This window comes from Macadamia integrifolia, chromosome 3, assembly GCF_013358625.1.
Source record: "Macadamia integrifolia cultivar HAES 741 chromosome 3, SCU_Mint_v3, whole genome shotgun sequence".
In the NCBI taxonomy this organism is placed as follows: domain Eukaryota; kingdom Viridiplantae; phylum Streptophyta; class Magnoliopsida; order Proteales; family Proteaceae; genus Macadamia; species Macadamia integrifolia.
The window spans coordinates 4,091,910-4,108,147 of record NC_056559.1 but is presented as its reverse complement, the minus strand read 5'-3'; the positions used below and the strand labels follow the sequence as shown (position 1 = coordinate 4,108,147).

The following is a 16,238-nucleotide window of genomic DNA, read 5'->3' as shown; positions in this document are numbered from 1 at the left end:
TTTTACCCAAAAGAAAAGACCTTGCCAAAACTGCTGATATCTACATAATTGATAAATGGACAAAGAAAGAGAGGATAAAAGCTTAAGAGAAATGTTAGAGAAAACTTGAGATAAATCAAATCATCTTTGCTCCAGCCTTATACCATTTATTTTGGAGTACTATTCCAGATGTGAAATAATTCTACCCTTGACAAAGGAGATAAAATAGAGCCACCACTTAAATTAAGTCTAGGACCCATGATTATGACACCATTCTCCCTTACCAAGTGACATCTAACTGCCTTTGAGGGAGAGTAATTATCCTCCTACGTCCAAGAAAGGATCAGACTCATATACATATACTGGAAATTACAGAAATGCTACTCTCCATCTAAATATGATATATCATCAACTCACAGGAGAAAATGATATGCAAACGAACTAAACGATGTATTGATGACATCATATCTTAGTAACATAGAACCACATTATTATTACAGAATTCATATACATTAGATGAGAAATTTTAATTAGTAAAATACAATTACATGCAAAAACTAGTCTAACACAAGAAGGAAAATTAAGAAAAATAAAACAAAGGACTCCTAATCACATGACATAACTTATGCAGAAAACATCATCAAAAGATATTAGAAATCTCAAAAAGATTAAATCTTAATTCTTAATATGCATGTACTCATGCAATGGAAACCCAAGGGGGTAGCACAGTTGGTGAGCAATGAACTTTGTACAACCGTAAACTGAGACATCCTAAGTTCGATTTTTAATAGGCACATCTTGGGCCACTCACACAGGGGTGTTTAGTGCTCTTCACTACTTTCAGTGAAGATTGAATGATTCTCATTCAACCCCTATATGACCCAGTCCATGTAATTGTGGGATCAGTATGAACCCGCGGGACTAGTCAGGCCGAAGGTCTAGATACCTGTCGTTAGCAAAAAAAAAAATGTACTGATACAATGGCTAAAGGAAATAAAAATAAAGTAAATTTCATAAGATAAACTAATGAAAGAGCCATTAAATATAGCATTAATTTTCACAAAACCATGGTTAATAACAATAATAAAAGTTAGAAAACAACATAAAATGAGGGTATTTGGATATGTTTAGGCATGTCAGATGGTAAGGAATGACCAAATAACGGTCATTCACAGGTTGGATCAAGTTCAAACCCTACCTACGGTTGGGCTTAGTTTTGGGTTTGGGCCAGATCTCACCAATACATGAAAAAAAAAAATCCATAATTATTTGAACAACACATTTTTAGCCATTTTATTCTAAGGTCATCCTAAGGCTCCCGGTCTATAAAATATGTGTCCTACAACATCTGGAACACCTTGATCATCATCCCCTTATCCACTATAAGGTGACAAAATGAATTTTGCATAACTAATCTGATAATGAGGGTAAAGTTCATGTTAGGTTGTGGAACAAGGAAGGTGTTAGGCACCATGTTCCACCTGGTTAAAATCGATATTCCCATTTAATTTGTGCTCTTGTAAAGAATAGATATTGTTAAGCAAAGAAAAATTATATGCCATTAGCAGCTAAAGTGAGAGCTAGCAGGTTCTCTTCCTGCCAACCAATTATTGTTTGATCTTCTACTGATTGTACAATCTGAAAGCTCGTCCGAGGTGCCAACCCCTTGCAGAAATTTATTTACATCTTAGTGTAATAACAAAAATCACATAGGCTCAAACATGATTTGAAGTGTCCTAACTACGTCAAGCGTTCAACACCAAAAAAAGCCTCTGAAAAACTGCAGGGGATGACAAAAAGAGGGCGCTTTCTTGTGTTTTTCCCAAGCTTTTGCATCACCTCGTCCAAGAGGAAAAAAACAAAGAAACAGAGAGGTTGGTAGTTGGCTCAAGGTTATGAATCAACATTGAGATACTGAACATTCAGTTACTTGGTTTATCCAGGTGCAAGACAACACTGTGGAATGAAATTGTCTCCAACACGAGCAGAGGAATGGATGGCATTATGAATTTAGCTGTGCATATTAAGACCCCCAGAGACCCTTGTAGTTCTCATACTAATTAACCTCACTTCATTCCCTTAGCCCATATCCAATGTGGGACTAAATCAAGTTTCTCCACCCCATGCTTAATTTAATTACAAGAAGCAATCTCAGAATGGTCATAGGTTCAACACTTGTGAAGTTGTTGCAAGTTGTGTCCATCAAGTTCAATAATAAAATTATTTAATTTATTTTATTTTACATGATATTAATGGGTGTTACTTGTCTTTAAGTTTTCACCGAAAAGTATTATGACTAGGGACAATCAAATATTTCATTCATACGATCATGGTACTGTGTGTCTTATGCAATAGTGATTCCAAGACATAAGTGTGAGTATACATACAAGTGTAGAGAAGAATTTACAAACAAGGACAAGGCCCTAAATCAACCGAGGAAGGATTTGAAGGAAAAAGCCCCCCAAAGCAAACGTAAAGCACAATAAAGAACCTCACACTCAACCTTGGGGCAAGCCTGCGAGGTAGAGAAGAATCACAAAATTAATATATTTAGCAAAACCCTACCAATGATTAATGTCAATGAGTCCATAAGGGGATGACCCCCCATCTCTCTGATAATAATAATAATAGATTATTTAGATTTAAAACTTAGAAACAACATTTTCTACGAAGTAGGGGTTAAGGCCGTGCACACTTGTCTCTCCTAGACTCTGTATTAGTAGAAGTCTCGTGCATTAGATATGCTCTTCGTTTTTTTGGGTTCTTTAAGACTGCTTAAATGTCTACCAGTAGTCTTCCATGTCTGGATGATAATTCCTAATAATATTGAATATGATACATTGTTGGATTAAAAAAGATAAATAAAAGAATTTATTTTAACTAAATAATTTCCACGTGGAATCCGAAATACAAAGTTCAAGAAGCCATGGAATGAAAAGAGGCCAAACAATTTTATATCCTCCGACGGGACCTTCCTAACGAAAACCAAAAGGCACGATTCTAAAATTAGGTATTTTGAAATTTTTTCCTTTTATTCATTTAAGACCAACACATACTCTCTTTCTATAAAAACCCATCATGGTTCAATGTTCTTGGAACCCAACTAATTCCCCCCTACAACAACATGGAATTTGCTAACGAAGGATTCATTCAACCTCTCCTCCAGAAGCCACCATCTTCCCCATCAGGGTCATCGGCCACAGGCCACCAAGCAAGCAACCTTCTTGAAAACATACTCACAGACCCCCGATTACCCAACTTCAAACGTCTCCAATTAGCCACCTTGATCGAGCTCAAACTCCTCTTCCATCTTGCTGCCCCAGCTGTTCTTGTCTACATGATCAACTATCTCATGTCCATGTCTACCCAGATCTTCTCAGGCCATCTCGGCAACCTTGAACTCGCCGGCGCCTCTCTTGGTAATAATGGCATCCAAGTCCTTAGTTATGGTCTCCTGGTAATACTCTATATCTCTTTTGCAAATACCCTTTAAGATTCCATTTCTTTGACTGTAAACCCGGATTATGTAAAAGTTCCTTGACCCAGGTAACAGAAATTTTTTATCCTTTTTATGACTATTAATTTGAACCAATCTCATTCTTCTCCCATCCTCCATAGCTGGGAATGGGAAGTGCAGTTGAAACTCTATCAGGCCAAGCTTATGGAGCGGGAAGGTATGAAATGTTAGGAATCTACCTACAAAGAGCAACCATCATACTCATGGCAGCTGGGATCCCACTGACTATAATCTACATCTATTCCAAGCCCATCTTGATCCTCCTTGGTCAGTCATCCACCATAGCTTCTGCCGCCGCCGTCTTCGTCTACGGCCTAATCCCTCAGATATTCGTCTACGCCACCAATTTCCCAATACAAAAATTTCTTCAAGCACAAAGTATCGTCGTCCCAAGTGCCTATGTATCGGTTGTAACACTGGTTCTGCATCTATTCTTTAGCTGGCTTGTGGTTTACAAGATGGGTCTTGGATTGTTTGGAGCTTCATTGTTATTGAGCTTATCTGGTGTTGCTATGGTAGTGGCTCAGTTCATATATATAGTGAAGAGTGAGAGGTGTAAGTATACTTGGACCGGGTTTAGGATCGAAGCTTTTTCCGGTTTGATGGAGTTTTTGAAATTATCAATTTCTTCAGCAATAATGCTTTGCTTGGAGTGTTGGTATTTTCAGATTCTGGTTTTGATTGCTGGGCTTCTTGAGAACCCTCAACTTGCATTGGATTCTCTCTCTATATGGTAAGTAAAGTCCTTTCACCCCAATTATTCTTAGGCTTATTTTGGTATGATTTCTATTTCAATTTCATATCAATTTCATGATATCATAAATTAAGATTATGGTATTTCATATGATATTTTCACTTTATGTATGAAGAATAGAAATTTATTTTATCTAAAATAAAGAAATAGCTGATGATGTGTTTCAATATTGGAATTGAAATTAAATTTCAATATATATTGCACTCCAAAAATACGTATAGTTGAATTACCACATGAAATTCTTGTTCTTAAAATATTTCAAATTGGTGGAAACAAAACAATTTTCAATTTCTTGATTATTTTGAAAAATCAATTTAAAATTGAAATTAAAATTATAGCAAATTAACCAAAGACTAAAGTTTTGAAATAAAAACAAAGTAAGTCATTATCAAACCTTCATATCCACGTGATGGCTAATCTGGAAGGGAATTTTTTACCACTCTCATCTCGAGAAATAGTGTAGTATATGACAAAATCAAATAATAATATTAATAATAAACAATAATTTCCTTATCATATGATGAAAGAATAATGATTATGTTGAATATTATTTTGTCTTAAGCATTTAACTCTAATAGGATATAGGATTAGAGGAACAACTAGCTAGGTATGTTATAATATTCCTTTTGTTCCCTCCCCCTCAAGATTCTTTACATATCAGTTAAAATTTTTAAATTAATTTTAAAATGACAATCTCAATAGATTCATATGATTTTGTTTGAATTTGGGGATGGATTTTTTATTTTCTCTTTTGCCTCTATTATATAAACCTTCTTAGGTAGAATTCTTTTTAAGACAATTATTCATATATTAATTAAAGGTGACGTTTTCGAAAATCACTAGATAAATATGAGTCATCTATTTTTATGTTTCTTTTACCTAAACCATTTGTTTCTATTAAAAATTAGAAGATTGCATAGTAACATCAAGAATAGTGATACACATGCATGGACATACAGGGCATGTGTATAGCAATACAAAAAGAGCTATCTATTTGATTGTATTAGACTCTAAAATTTGGCATGTGACTACTCAAGAACATGTGCTCTCTATCAAACGGTCGGAATTTGCCATATCATTTATCCACGTGACATAACAGATGTTTTTGTGACATTTAAAAAAAGGGAGAGGATTTCGTACGTGGCCCTTGAACCAGTGCATGGTCCAATGGGAGCTTGCACGGAAGCATCAACAAAGATAAGATCTCCACCTTTCATGAGGGATGGGGTGGTCATTTGCCTCCCTCTATATCTGGCTATAGGGTTCATACTACCTTTTAAGCTTCTTTTTTCCTAAAAAATTTAGGGAAAATATTTTCTATCGAGGAGTGTGGTTCTTACATCTAAACACATGGGAGGTGAAATGACCAGCCCACTTCCCGTGAAAAGGAAAATAACACTTCTGTGAATACTTCTTCATGTACTCCCATTGACCTTTCTGCACGTATAAGATCTGCACTCCCCACAAGAAACACTTCCCCCAAACAAATAACATTACTTTTTTACCATAATAATTCGTATATTTATTTATTTTTCTATGCTTTAGTCGGTTGTCTATATGTCCCCCTCAAATTGTTGCCATATACTAGCCACCATGCATCATGATGATGGAATTGATCATGATCCAACTGAAGCCTTCTGTTTTGTTGATTGATTGACTCATGTCATATAAGTCCAAAGATTATAAAAAGAAGACAAAAAGAAAATGAAGGCATGCATGTTCCCATGCAGAGACCCATACAGATCAGACTGGCCAGATCATCGACCTGAATATAATATTATGGAATTTAGAAAATCAATAGGTAAGAATAGGCTAATCTACTCTGATCCAGATCCGATTTGGTGGAGACCCATCTCATCCGAGGTCCTTATCTTTAAAATATTACTTATTTAATCGAAAAGATGGCAACTTACGCAAGAAATATATATATATATATTTTTTTTTAACTAATGATGAATATTGAGGCCTTCGACCTGAATAACCCCGAGATCCACTTACACAAGGTAAACCCTTCAATTTTTTTATTCCCTTCTTTCCCAACCCACAAAAAAAAAAACAAGCTAGAGATGATGTATGTTAGATGTCACTTCAAATATGCTTAATTATATGTACATGCTTTGATGTGCAGCACGACAATTAATGGTTGGGTCTTCATGATTTCAGTGGGTTTCAATGCGGCTGCAAGGTTAGCTCTTACAGTCTTACCTTTCATCATTCAATATATAAGACCAAGAAAATAGAGAAAGTGAAAGAAAGTCTAAGAAAATGGATGAGCTGATTGCTGACATTTTTATTCCGTATGATGAGCAAAAGGCCAAAAAGGGCAGAAGGGAATAACTTTCTAAAGACAAGAAAACAAGAAAAAAGTGATTTGCAAGGTTAGCTCTTACCTTTCATCATTCAATATATAAGACCAAGAGAATAGAGAAAGTGAAAGAAAATCTAAGAAAATGGATGAGCTGATTGCTGACATTTTTATTCTGTTTGATGAGCAAAAGGCCAAAAAGGGGAAAAGGGAATAACTTTCTAAAGACATGAAAACAAGAAAAAAGTGATTTGCTTTTTCTTAAAATTTTTTAAGGGATTTTAAAAATCATAAGATAAATTTGAATCATTTTATTTTAATTATCTATTTTCATTTGGGTTTAGTTTGATTGTCAAGAAAGAATAATAAAAAAAAAAAAATGAATTAGAGAAGAAAGATAGATACATAAGCCAATCCTTGCATCATAATGATAAGAAAAAATAAAAATCTTATATGATGCAATGATTAATTTTTCTGTTTACTTTTCCAATTCAATTTTGTGTTGAAAATTTTTGTTTCTTTTTTATTTATTTCTTGACAATCAAAGTAAGCCTTAAGGTTGAGAGAGTGTATAATAATATCTAGAATATTGGTGGACATGCATAAACATCCACAGGATGTGCACTAATACAAAAAAGATTATTTAACTAGAGAAGAAAAGAAAAGAAAAGAAAGGAAAAGAGAAGAAAAGAAAAGAAACGAAATGGTGAGGAAAAAAAAAATATATATATATATATGTTTGGTTACCATTAAAAGAGAAGAAAAGAAAAGAAAAGTTTTTGTATTTTCTCATGTTTTCTTTTGTTTTTGGCAAGATTTTTTTTTTTTTAACAAAAGAAAACTTTATAATTCCCAAGGTGAATTTTGAAATTAAAAAACTGAATCTTCTATTTGTTCAAGACATGCCCAACACATAGAGAATTTCTTAGATAAAAAAAAAGTACAATTTCTTTTCTTTCTTTTTTTTTCTTCTCTTGACTACCAAACACAACCTAAACGGAAAGGTTGGTGCATGGTGCTACCTAATAAAAAAAAATTAGTAACTAGTTGATATCTTTAGGGCCCATTTGATAACGTTTCAAGAAATGCGTTTCTGTGTCTAGAAATGGCAGAAACAAAACAAAAAACATTTGATAAAACTGTTTCGTTTCACTTGTTTTCAGAAATTGAAATTGAAATTTCTACCTATTTATAGTTCAAGAAATTACCCAGACGAAACAAGTAGATTCGTCGTTTCTGAAAATGACTCATGGCCATTTTTTCGTTGGCTACTATTGACTTCCAGAAACATGACATATCAAACACCTTCAATTCCGTTTCTGTTTCTAAAAAAGGAAATTTATGTTTCTGTCTTTTCTTTAAACAAAAACGGCAGAAACGTTATCAAACGGACCCTTAGTATCTGTCTTTGTTCTAATATTTTTTTTCTACCATTGTCAATTTTTTTTTTGGTAAGACCATTGTCATGCTACGTGTGATGATTTTTTATTTTTGATAGTTTCATCCACTTCTAACCAAATTGGCAACCACCCTAAGGATAACATCATTTTCTTTGTATTAACTGTTAAAGATTGGATAGATATGTTGGTTGCATGTGATAGAGGTCCTTAGAACCGTATCATTAGTCAAATTTTCGACTAAACAAGTACCAAAATAAGTAAAAAGGTGAGTTTGAAGTTTGATAAGATTACGAGTTTACTATTTCACTTGCATTCATAAAAAACAAAAATAAAAATTATTTCACTATAATGAATCTAATGGGATCTCATTAATACTTTGTCACTCTGGCTTCGCTTCTTAAGACAAATTCCCCTACTTGTTTGATCATGCTTAACACTGAGATGAGTATGCAGCCCTCTATCATATAGACCAACTATGACTGTGTTGTGGCATGTCACAAGACTTACAATTAGTATAGAATATCACATACATTGATTGCTCATTTATATGTTAATTTCTATAAACATGGTTAACCCTCTATGCTAAAAGTTTGAGCTGGAAAATTGGTAGTCACATGAAGTTTTGCTCCTTGCGCCAAAATCTAAAAGAGGCTCGGTTATCATTGTCATTTCTTCCAATTTAAAATATGGAACTATCTAAATGACACCTCTAGAGGTGTATAGAAATTGACATATTTTTTAATTGCCATTAATGTATTATCGGTAGATTTTTTATTTTTTTTTTCCCTTCAGTTAGGAGTATAAAACGGTTCCAAAAATAATTTAAAAGTGATGTCTCATTATGTGATTATAAAAAGTTGTCATTGTCCTACAAATATTTCTTGTATATATGTGGAACGACAACTTTTACCCTCATTGAAAAAAAAAATGTAATTATATTGAAAGCATGAAGGATCTAATTGACATGAAATGTGTATATATATATATATATATATATACCAAGAATTAGTTCGCATAATAATGGACTTGCAAAAAAGTAAGATTATAAATTATTTTACAGCTTGTATGTATCAATAAGAAAATCATATTAACAATTTTAAAAAATTTTAATCATTTTTTTTTTTTGGGAATATTTTTGAACAATAGTGTGAGGGTAAGCAATGAGCTTGGAGCTGGAAACCCAAGATCAGTAGCATTCTCAGTGATAATAGTGACATTATTATCATTTACAATCGCTGAAATCCTAGCTATAGTCATTCTACTACTGCGCCATGTCCTTAGCTATGGTTTCACCAGTGGAGAAGTTGTTGCTGATGCAGTCTCAGAGTTGTGTCCATTGCTAGCTATCACTCTTATCCTCAATGGTATCCAGCCAGTATTATCAGGTATCTCTTCCTCTCCAACTTCAAACTGTTAAAGAAGAACAAATTAGAACTTAATATAAATACTTTTCATATCTTAATTGATTTATTTCTTAATCCATTTAACTTGAATTATCTTAGATATAGAAGAAATGTATAATGTATTATTTGTTTGTCTGTTAAGGTGTGGCTGTTGGTTGTGGGTGGCAAACATTTGTTGCATATGTTAATGTGGGATGCTACTATGTAATTGGGATCCCTCTGGGAGTTCTCTTAGGTTTTAAGTTCAACTTTGGAGCTAAGGTATGAGTGATCTTCTTTGTAGATAAATAGTATATTTGTTGTAATATCTTATGGATTTTCATTTTTATCACTATGTCAAGTGAAGTATAATGCTTCACTATTTTTTAGGTTTTAGTATATGGGTTAGTCCATATAATAGAGGACAAAGTAAATATCTTATTGGTACACTTTCAACTTAAAATGAGTAGAGGAAGTAGCTAAATTAACAAAAGATGCTATTTTGTATGCAAAAAAGGAGCTTGTTTGGGAGTGTGGCCCCTACGGTAGTGTAGGTACCATGGACCTCCGCCCCCCGGGATCGGGATACGGCACGTAGCGCGTGTACACACGCTAGGGTTCAACCCTAATGAGATAAGATTGTATTCCCTGGTCATCAAATGACGAGAGGGGTATACACGTTATGGGTAAAAAGGAGTCGCCACCTAGAAAGGGTCTAGGACCCATAAATGTCTCCCCCAATCAAGGGAGAGAGACTAATGACTCTGATGGATAAGGTTGGTTTGCACCAAGATTCTGGATAAGTGTCAAGTGACATACTGGGAAGGTGTTAGGCACCCAGTTTGCCCGGCCCTAAGGCCGGTCTCTTTTTATTTGACCAAAGTTTGTTTGTACCCTACTAACTAGTCCTAAATCTAGGTCACTGAAAACCCTAAACTAGGTATCCAAGCATGACATGTGAAACCCTAAGTCAAGTGTCTAAATTATGCTAGCTAGGTTATGATGCAAATGATGAAATGATTACGCTAATTAAAAATAAAAACCCTAAATGATTTAATCAATGAATTATGAGTCTTAGATTAATCTAATGAAATAAACCTAGACCTAGGATTAGTTTAGCAACTTATGAAATCCTAAATTAAACTAATTCGATTAATTGAGCATGACCTAGATGGATGATCAATGAATTTGTGAGATCCTAAATTGAATTAATTAAAGTGATTAAACCTAATCCCTAGTAATTTGTGAAATAAATTATTGCAATCCTACTTAATCTAATTGATAAAAAGATTTTTAAATTAAATGGGGCCTAATTAAATTAGAAAAGTTAAATGGGCTAATTACATTAAATGAATGCATTTTTGCTAATCTACCTAATCTAGTATAGGAGGATTAAACTAAATCTAAGGTTTAATTAAATGAAACCTAATTGGACTAATTATGTCTACTTTAAGCTAATCCTAAGATGAGTTAAACATTTTTCAAAACCCTAGTTAATCTAATGAGAAGAGAATCTTTTAACTAATTAATCTAGTTAATTGTCCTATATTAAATAACTAATTAGTTGATTGATTAAAATAAACAAACCACTAGAGGGAAAAAGATTGGTAATTACACAAGTTTAATAAATTGAATTGAATGAAGAAATCAAATGCAATGATTTAAAAAGTTAAATTAACAAACCACAATTAAATAAACAACAGTTGAAATGACTAATTACATTAACTAAGTTACTTTAATTAATCTAAATTAGTACTATACTAATGCAAGTGAATGTTAAAGTACAAAAGATAGGAGATAGTAGGAAAACCCAAATCCCCAATATGCACCTAATGCTACGAGCCGGTTTGAGGGGCCAGCCACGCCCGTCCTAAACTACGTCCCATATATTATTAAGAGATAAAAGAAAACAGAAAAAAGAAAATCATGTCAAAGATCCTTATCCGATGTTGGCAAAAAGAAAAATAGATTCAAGTACGGTCTGATCACCACAGATCTCAAATCCAACAAAGAAAATAGAGCATAGTGAGTTTTTCTTCTTGTATTTCCCATTATAAAATATATATACCTCCCTTTACTCTCTTCCATAAACAATATGAGATTAAACATTCCCTACTGTTCTGCTTTAAACAAAAAGCAATATCAAGCAGATCAATGGTTCAGACCTTGTGGACAATAAAAACAAGGGAAGTTAACAGTGGTGTTTTGAAACTCATCTAATACAACTCCACAAATCAAATATTAAGTACTTCACATAACAGGTCACTAATCAAAGAGGGAGCTTCAAGAGAGATTGTTCCACTAGAGAGAGCCAGGAACTCTCAACATATTGGGGATCTATCAATGGCACTTGCTTTTGCACTCGAAAATGGTGGCACACTGAGACAATTGACATCTTTAGGCAACCCGATGTTGGGTTTCCTGCAACATATTGGGAGATCTGTGGATTTTGTGCAAATGGACAGGAGCAGCAGCAGGGAAGGAAAAGAGAAGAAGAGAAGAAGAGAAGAAGAGAAGAAGAAGAAGAAGAAGAAGATGCAGCAGCAGGGAAAAAGAAAAGTAAAAGAAGAAGAAGGAGAAGAGAAGTGCAGCAGCAGGGAAAAAGAAAAGTAAAAGAAGAAGAAGGAGGAGAAGAAAGGTGCAGCTACAGATTCGGTTTCAGCAGCAGGGAAGGAGAAAAGAAAAAAAGAAGAAGAGGAAGAAGAAAGGAGTAGTTGCAGGTTTGGTTAGGAAGAAAAAGAGAAGAAGAGAAGAAGAAGAAGAAGAAGAAGAAGAAGAAGAAGAAGAAGAAGAAGAAGAAGAAGAAGAAGGAGGTGCAGGCTCGGTTAGGGAGAAAAAGAGGAAGAAGAAGAAGAGGAAGAAGAGGAAGAAGAAGAAAAAGGGAGGTGTGGCTGCAGGTCCGGTTGCAGCAGCAGGGAAGAGGAAGAGAAAAAAGAAGAAGAAGTTCGGTTGCAGGTTCGGTTAGGAAGAAAAAAAAGAGAAGAAAAGAAGAAGAGAAGAAGAAGAAGAAAGAGAGAAGGAGGAGAAGAAAGGAGTGTTCGGCTGGAGAAGAAAAAGAAGTAGCAGGAGGAGAAGAAGAAAAAGAAGGGGGAGGAAATCAGGGCTTGAGATCCTATTCTAAAGGTCTAGATTAAAAGAAGAAAAAAACAATTTAAAAACACTAAACCAAATCAAATCTACATGTTAAATAAATAAAAAAAAAATTAAACTTAATTAATCTAAAAAATCAATTACCTAAACACCTTTAATTGGACCGAAATAAACCAGTGACTAATTAAACATAATTAACCTAAACAAATCAATTATTAATAAATTAGGAATTAATTTATCAAATTAGATAAACTAGTTCTAAACTGCAATTAGGAGAAGAAAAATACCTTAAGCAGACTTTAATCAAGAAACAAGGGGAGATAACCCTTGTGCTTCAAGGCCAAAACCGAACCAAACCAAATCGGACTAAGTCTCCCGGCTCAAGGATGGATTACACATTTAAATTTTTATACTTTGAGAAATTATTTATTTAGAGAGAGGGAATTAGCAAAAACCTTCATGGGGCTATATTCATTCTCTCAAATTTTTCTCAATTTTTCTCCTCCCCTTTGGAAGAGGGGAAGGGCTATTCTTATAGCCTTGGGAATTGGGACAATTCTCTCATATTTCCGATGTGGGACTAAAACACTAGAGAGAATTGTCCAAAAAGCCTTACTTTTGGACAAAGGGGTTTGGGCGCCATGTGACACGCTTTGGTTGCTTAGAATGGAATCTGATACCGAACTTTGGAGTCAACTTTTTGGGGGTCATATCTTTCAAACCGTTTGTCGGAATTCGACATGTAATATGTCGTTAGAAAGCTCAGTCCGAGCACTATCCAATGATGTGAGACATGATTGCAGTCTCGACCGGGAACCTGTACGAAAATATGCATAAAGTAGGGACCCGGATCATATAATGAAAGAGAGAATTGAACGTCGATTCGCATAGTTCTCGCATCAAAGTGTAATGTCCGACTTGAGGGGACAAACAACAATAATCCACAACATCAAATTTTAATTTTTGAAAACATTTTCTCTTGAAAGTTTATAGGAAAAAATGGTCATTTTCTACTCTAAGTTTGAAAATTCTCCAAGTCTAAAATATCCAACATGTAATCCTTCATATTGTCATAATTGCCAGGGGGTGACAAAATTCGGTGTCTACAGGTAGTCCTTGGCCAATGATAGGGCACGCACATGATTAGGAGTGTCTTAGGGGGCGCAATGATCATTCTGTGCACCCTTGTGTTAGGTGTAGGGGCCACACTCCATCTTCAAATTTTATATTCATTTCCATTTGATAGAGTTTTGATAATTTCAATAAACTTTATATCAAAGTTTGAACAACTTTTGTTATTTACTACAGACTTAAATTTGGCCATTAAAACATTGGGGGGGGGGGTTCTCTATCACATAGACCAATGTGCTAACCCACATACTATCAAATGGTAAATAGTAAAGTGCTACACTTCATATGCATAGTTATGCCAAAAAAGATTTTTTTTTCTTCTTTCTTTTTTGTTCATTGAAAAATGAATCTATCCTGACTATGCAATTAGAATTAGATAAATCACTTAATTGGTATCCTAGATTACACAATTCCATGATAACTAATGGATGGAAATTAATAGTTTTGATCATCCATGTAATGAAGCTGCTAATTTTGTGTTTGTTTTTAGGGAATATGGTCTGGAATGATAGGTGGCACGGCAATGCAGACTATTATTTTACTGTGGGTTACTTATTGGACAGACTGGGATGATGAGGTAAGTCTATTTATCTACTATACCCTTCTTTTTATTAGTTTTTCCCCCTAACCTTCTTTGGTAATAGAAATTCACAAAATAATGCACTTTTTTTTTGTGTGATTTCTCCTTTACACCAATATTCCTCCTATCAGTATTTTAAAAAAAGAAAGAAAGAAAGAGGAACTTCTCCACCCCACCCCACCCCCCCCCCCCAAAAAAAAAAAAAAAAAGGTTATTACTAGATTGAACTTGATGGATGATCTGCAAGAAAACCTAGTCTTTTAGGTATTGGGAAAGTAATTAACTCCAAGCAAGGGTTTTGTGTCCGAAAGCAACCCTTATGCTTGGACATAGGGGCACGTTGGTCACTGCATGTCTCATGTGTTTGTGGCATAGAGACTACTCTTGGACAGAAAACTATGTCCCTTAAACTCCAAAGTCCAGACTAAAAGAGCTGTTAGATGTTTTCTGGCTCAATTGACAGAATAGTTGCCATGAATAGAAACTTGTAGTTAGAATGGGAAGAGAGTTTTTGATTGAGAATGAATGATCATCACCTGCAAGTGCCAATGACCAAATCTTGGGTTGCACCCAAGGATTAAAGAATTGGATTTGAAATTTCCCTTTCCAAAATCTAGGATTAGGGTGTATTTTAATCAATTCTGACCAATTCCTCATTTATTAGGGTATATATGTTTACATTGTTGATGCTAATTGGAATAAATTGAATTTCAGGTGGAGAAAGCTATGACACGCTTGGATAAGTGGAAAGTCAAGCAAGTGCCAACAGAAAAAGATTGATGGAAGCTTGGATAAGAGACATATATATGGAGGATGAGCTAATTATCTCTACATGACTGTTTTAGCTACTATTCATATCAAAGTCGCCATTATTACTATTATTATGTTTGGACATAATCTGTGCATGTATGTACCAAAAAAAGTTTCGTAATAAAAATATTCAAGAATACATAATTTGTTTTCAAAGGTGTATGCTTGATCCAATGGTAAAGTTATGAATGTTGTGATGTGGTGGTCAAGCAATCGAAATAACTTCTCGACACTCTCGAAGTAAGATTGTGTAATTCTTGTCCCCTCCTAGACCTCAATATGCGGGAGCCTCATGTACTAGATAGACCCTTTTTTTATATAATTTGTTTTCAAGTTATAAGATTGGAAATCTTGCTCCAATGTAGCATAAAAGGTTTGTAAAGAAAAGAAAGAAAAAAAAAGAGTATTAAAGATGTATAATGTATAGATTTTAATTCATTCAAATGTGTGAAAGTTGGAATTTGAAGCACCTTGTATGGGTAATGTTTTTTTAAAAGGGAAATTCAGTTTAACCTGTCGAAGCACTTGAGACATAGCATGCTTGAAAAGGGTATTCCCACCATTTAGTTTTCTATTCCACTCAAATATTAATGTCGATAATACTGGGCTTCTCACAAACACACACACTCTCTCCTTGACACTCTTTAATTTCTTTTCATTGAATATGTGAGCCCTCTTTTTAGAAAACATTAGGTATTTTCTCTCATGCGTCCATTGATCTGGCATGGTAGATGCTAATACATGTGAGTGCAAAAAAAAAGGGGGGGGGTTTAACTTTTAAGAGCAGATTGGCTGGTAATTGTTTTATTTTATGCAATACGTTGTACAAATTTGTGTGTAAATGAAACAAAGTAGTTGCCAAATAAATCATTTTATTTTTCAATGCGTTTAGTCAATGTGGATGATAAATTCTATTTTTTTTTTTAATGTTTGAAAAAAAAAAAAAAGGAAAAAAGAAATTGATGGATCATGGTCCTAACAAGTAAGGTGCTTTTTTAGGTGTTGAAGATGTGAAAAATTGGTCCAAACACCTAAAATAAGGCATTTTTCTTTTCAATTAAAAAAAAAAGCAAATAACAAACAAACCAAATCAGTTCCGATTTGATTTGAAAAATAGACTCATATTCGACTTCGGTTTCTATATGTTGTATCTTGAAACCAACCCGAAAAACCAAAACATAACAAATTGACAGACTATCGACTCTCTTATGGAACAATTATTATAAATGCGTCAAAAAAAACCCAAACCGATATGAATTTATTGGATCATATTTTGAGCTGAGGTTTTGG

The 16,238-nt window shown here is 34.1% G+C and overlaps 1 protein-coding gene and 1 long non-coding RNA gene across 2 annotated transcripts; one reads left to right on the top strand and one right to left on the bottom strand.

Moving 5' to 3' along the window:
* Positions 1-3,086: 3,086 nt before the first annotated feature.
* LOC122073350 (protein DETOXIFICATION 40-like) lies at positions 3,087-15,104 on the top strand. Its single transcript, XM_042637926.1, has 7 exons — positions 3,087-3,436; positions 3,598-4,229; positions 6,379-6,435; positions 9,102-9,340; positions 9,501-9,619; positions 14,049-14,135; positions 14,853-15,104. Exons 1-7 carry the CDS (start codon positions 3,104-3,106, stop codon positions 14,916-14,918), a joined length of 1,533 nt encoding a protein of 510 aa, XP_042493860.1. The 5' UTR covers positions 3,087-3,103; the 3' UTR covers positions 14,919-15,104.
* On the bottom strand, positions 9,043-12,776 carry LOC122073351. The gene is made up of 2 exons (XR_006138757.1): positions 12,715-12,776; positions 9,043-9,365 (listed from the first exon to the last, which is right to left on the bottom strand). It is a non-coding gene; the product is annotated as an uncharacterized LOC122073351 (long non-coding RNA).
* Positions 15,105-16,238: the final 1,134 nt, after the last annotated feature.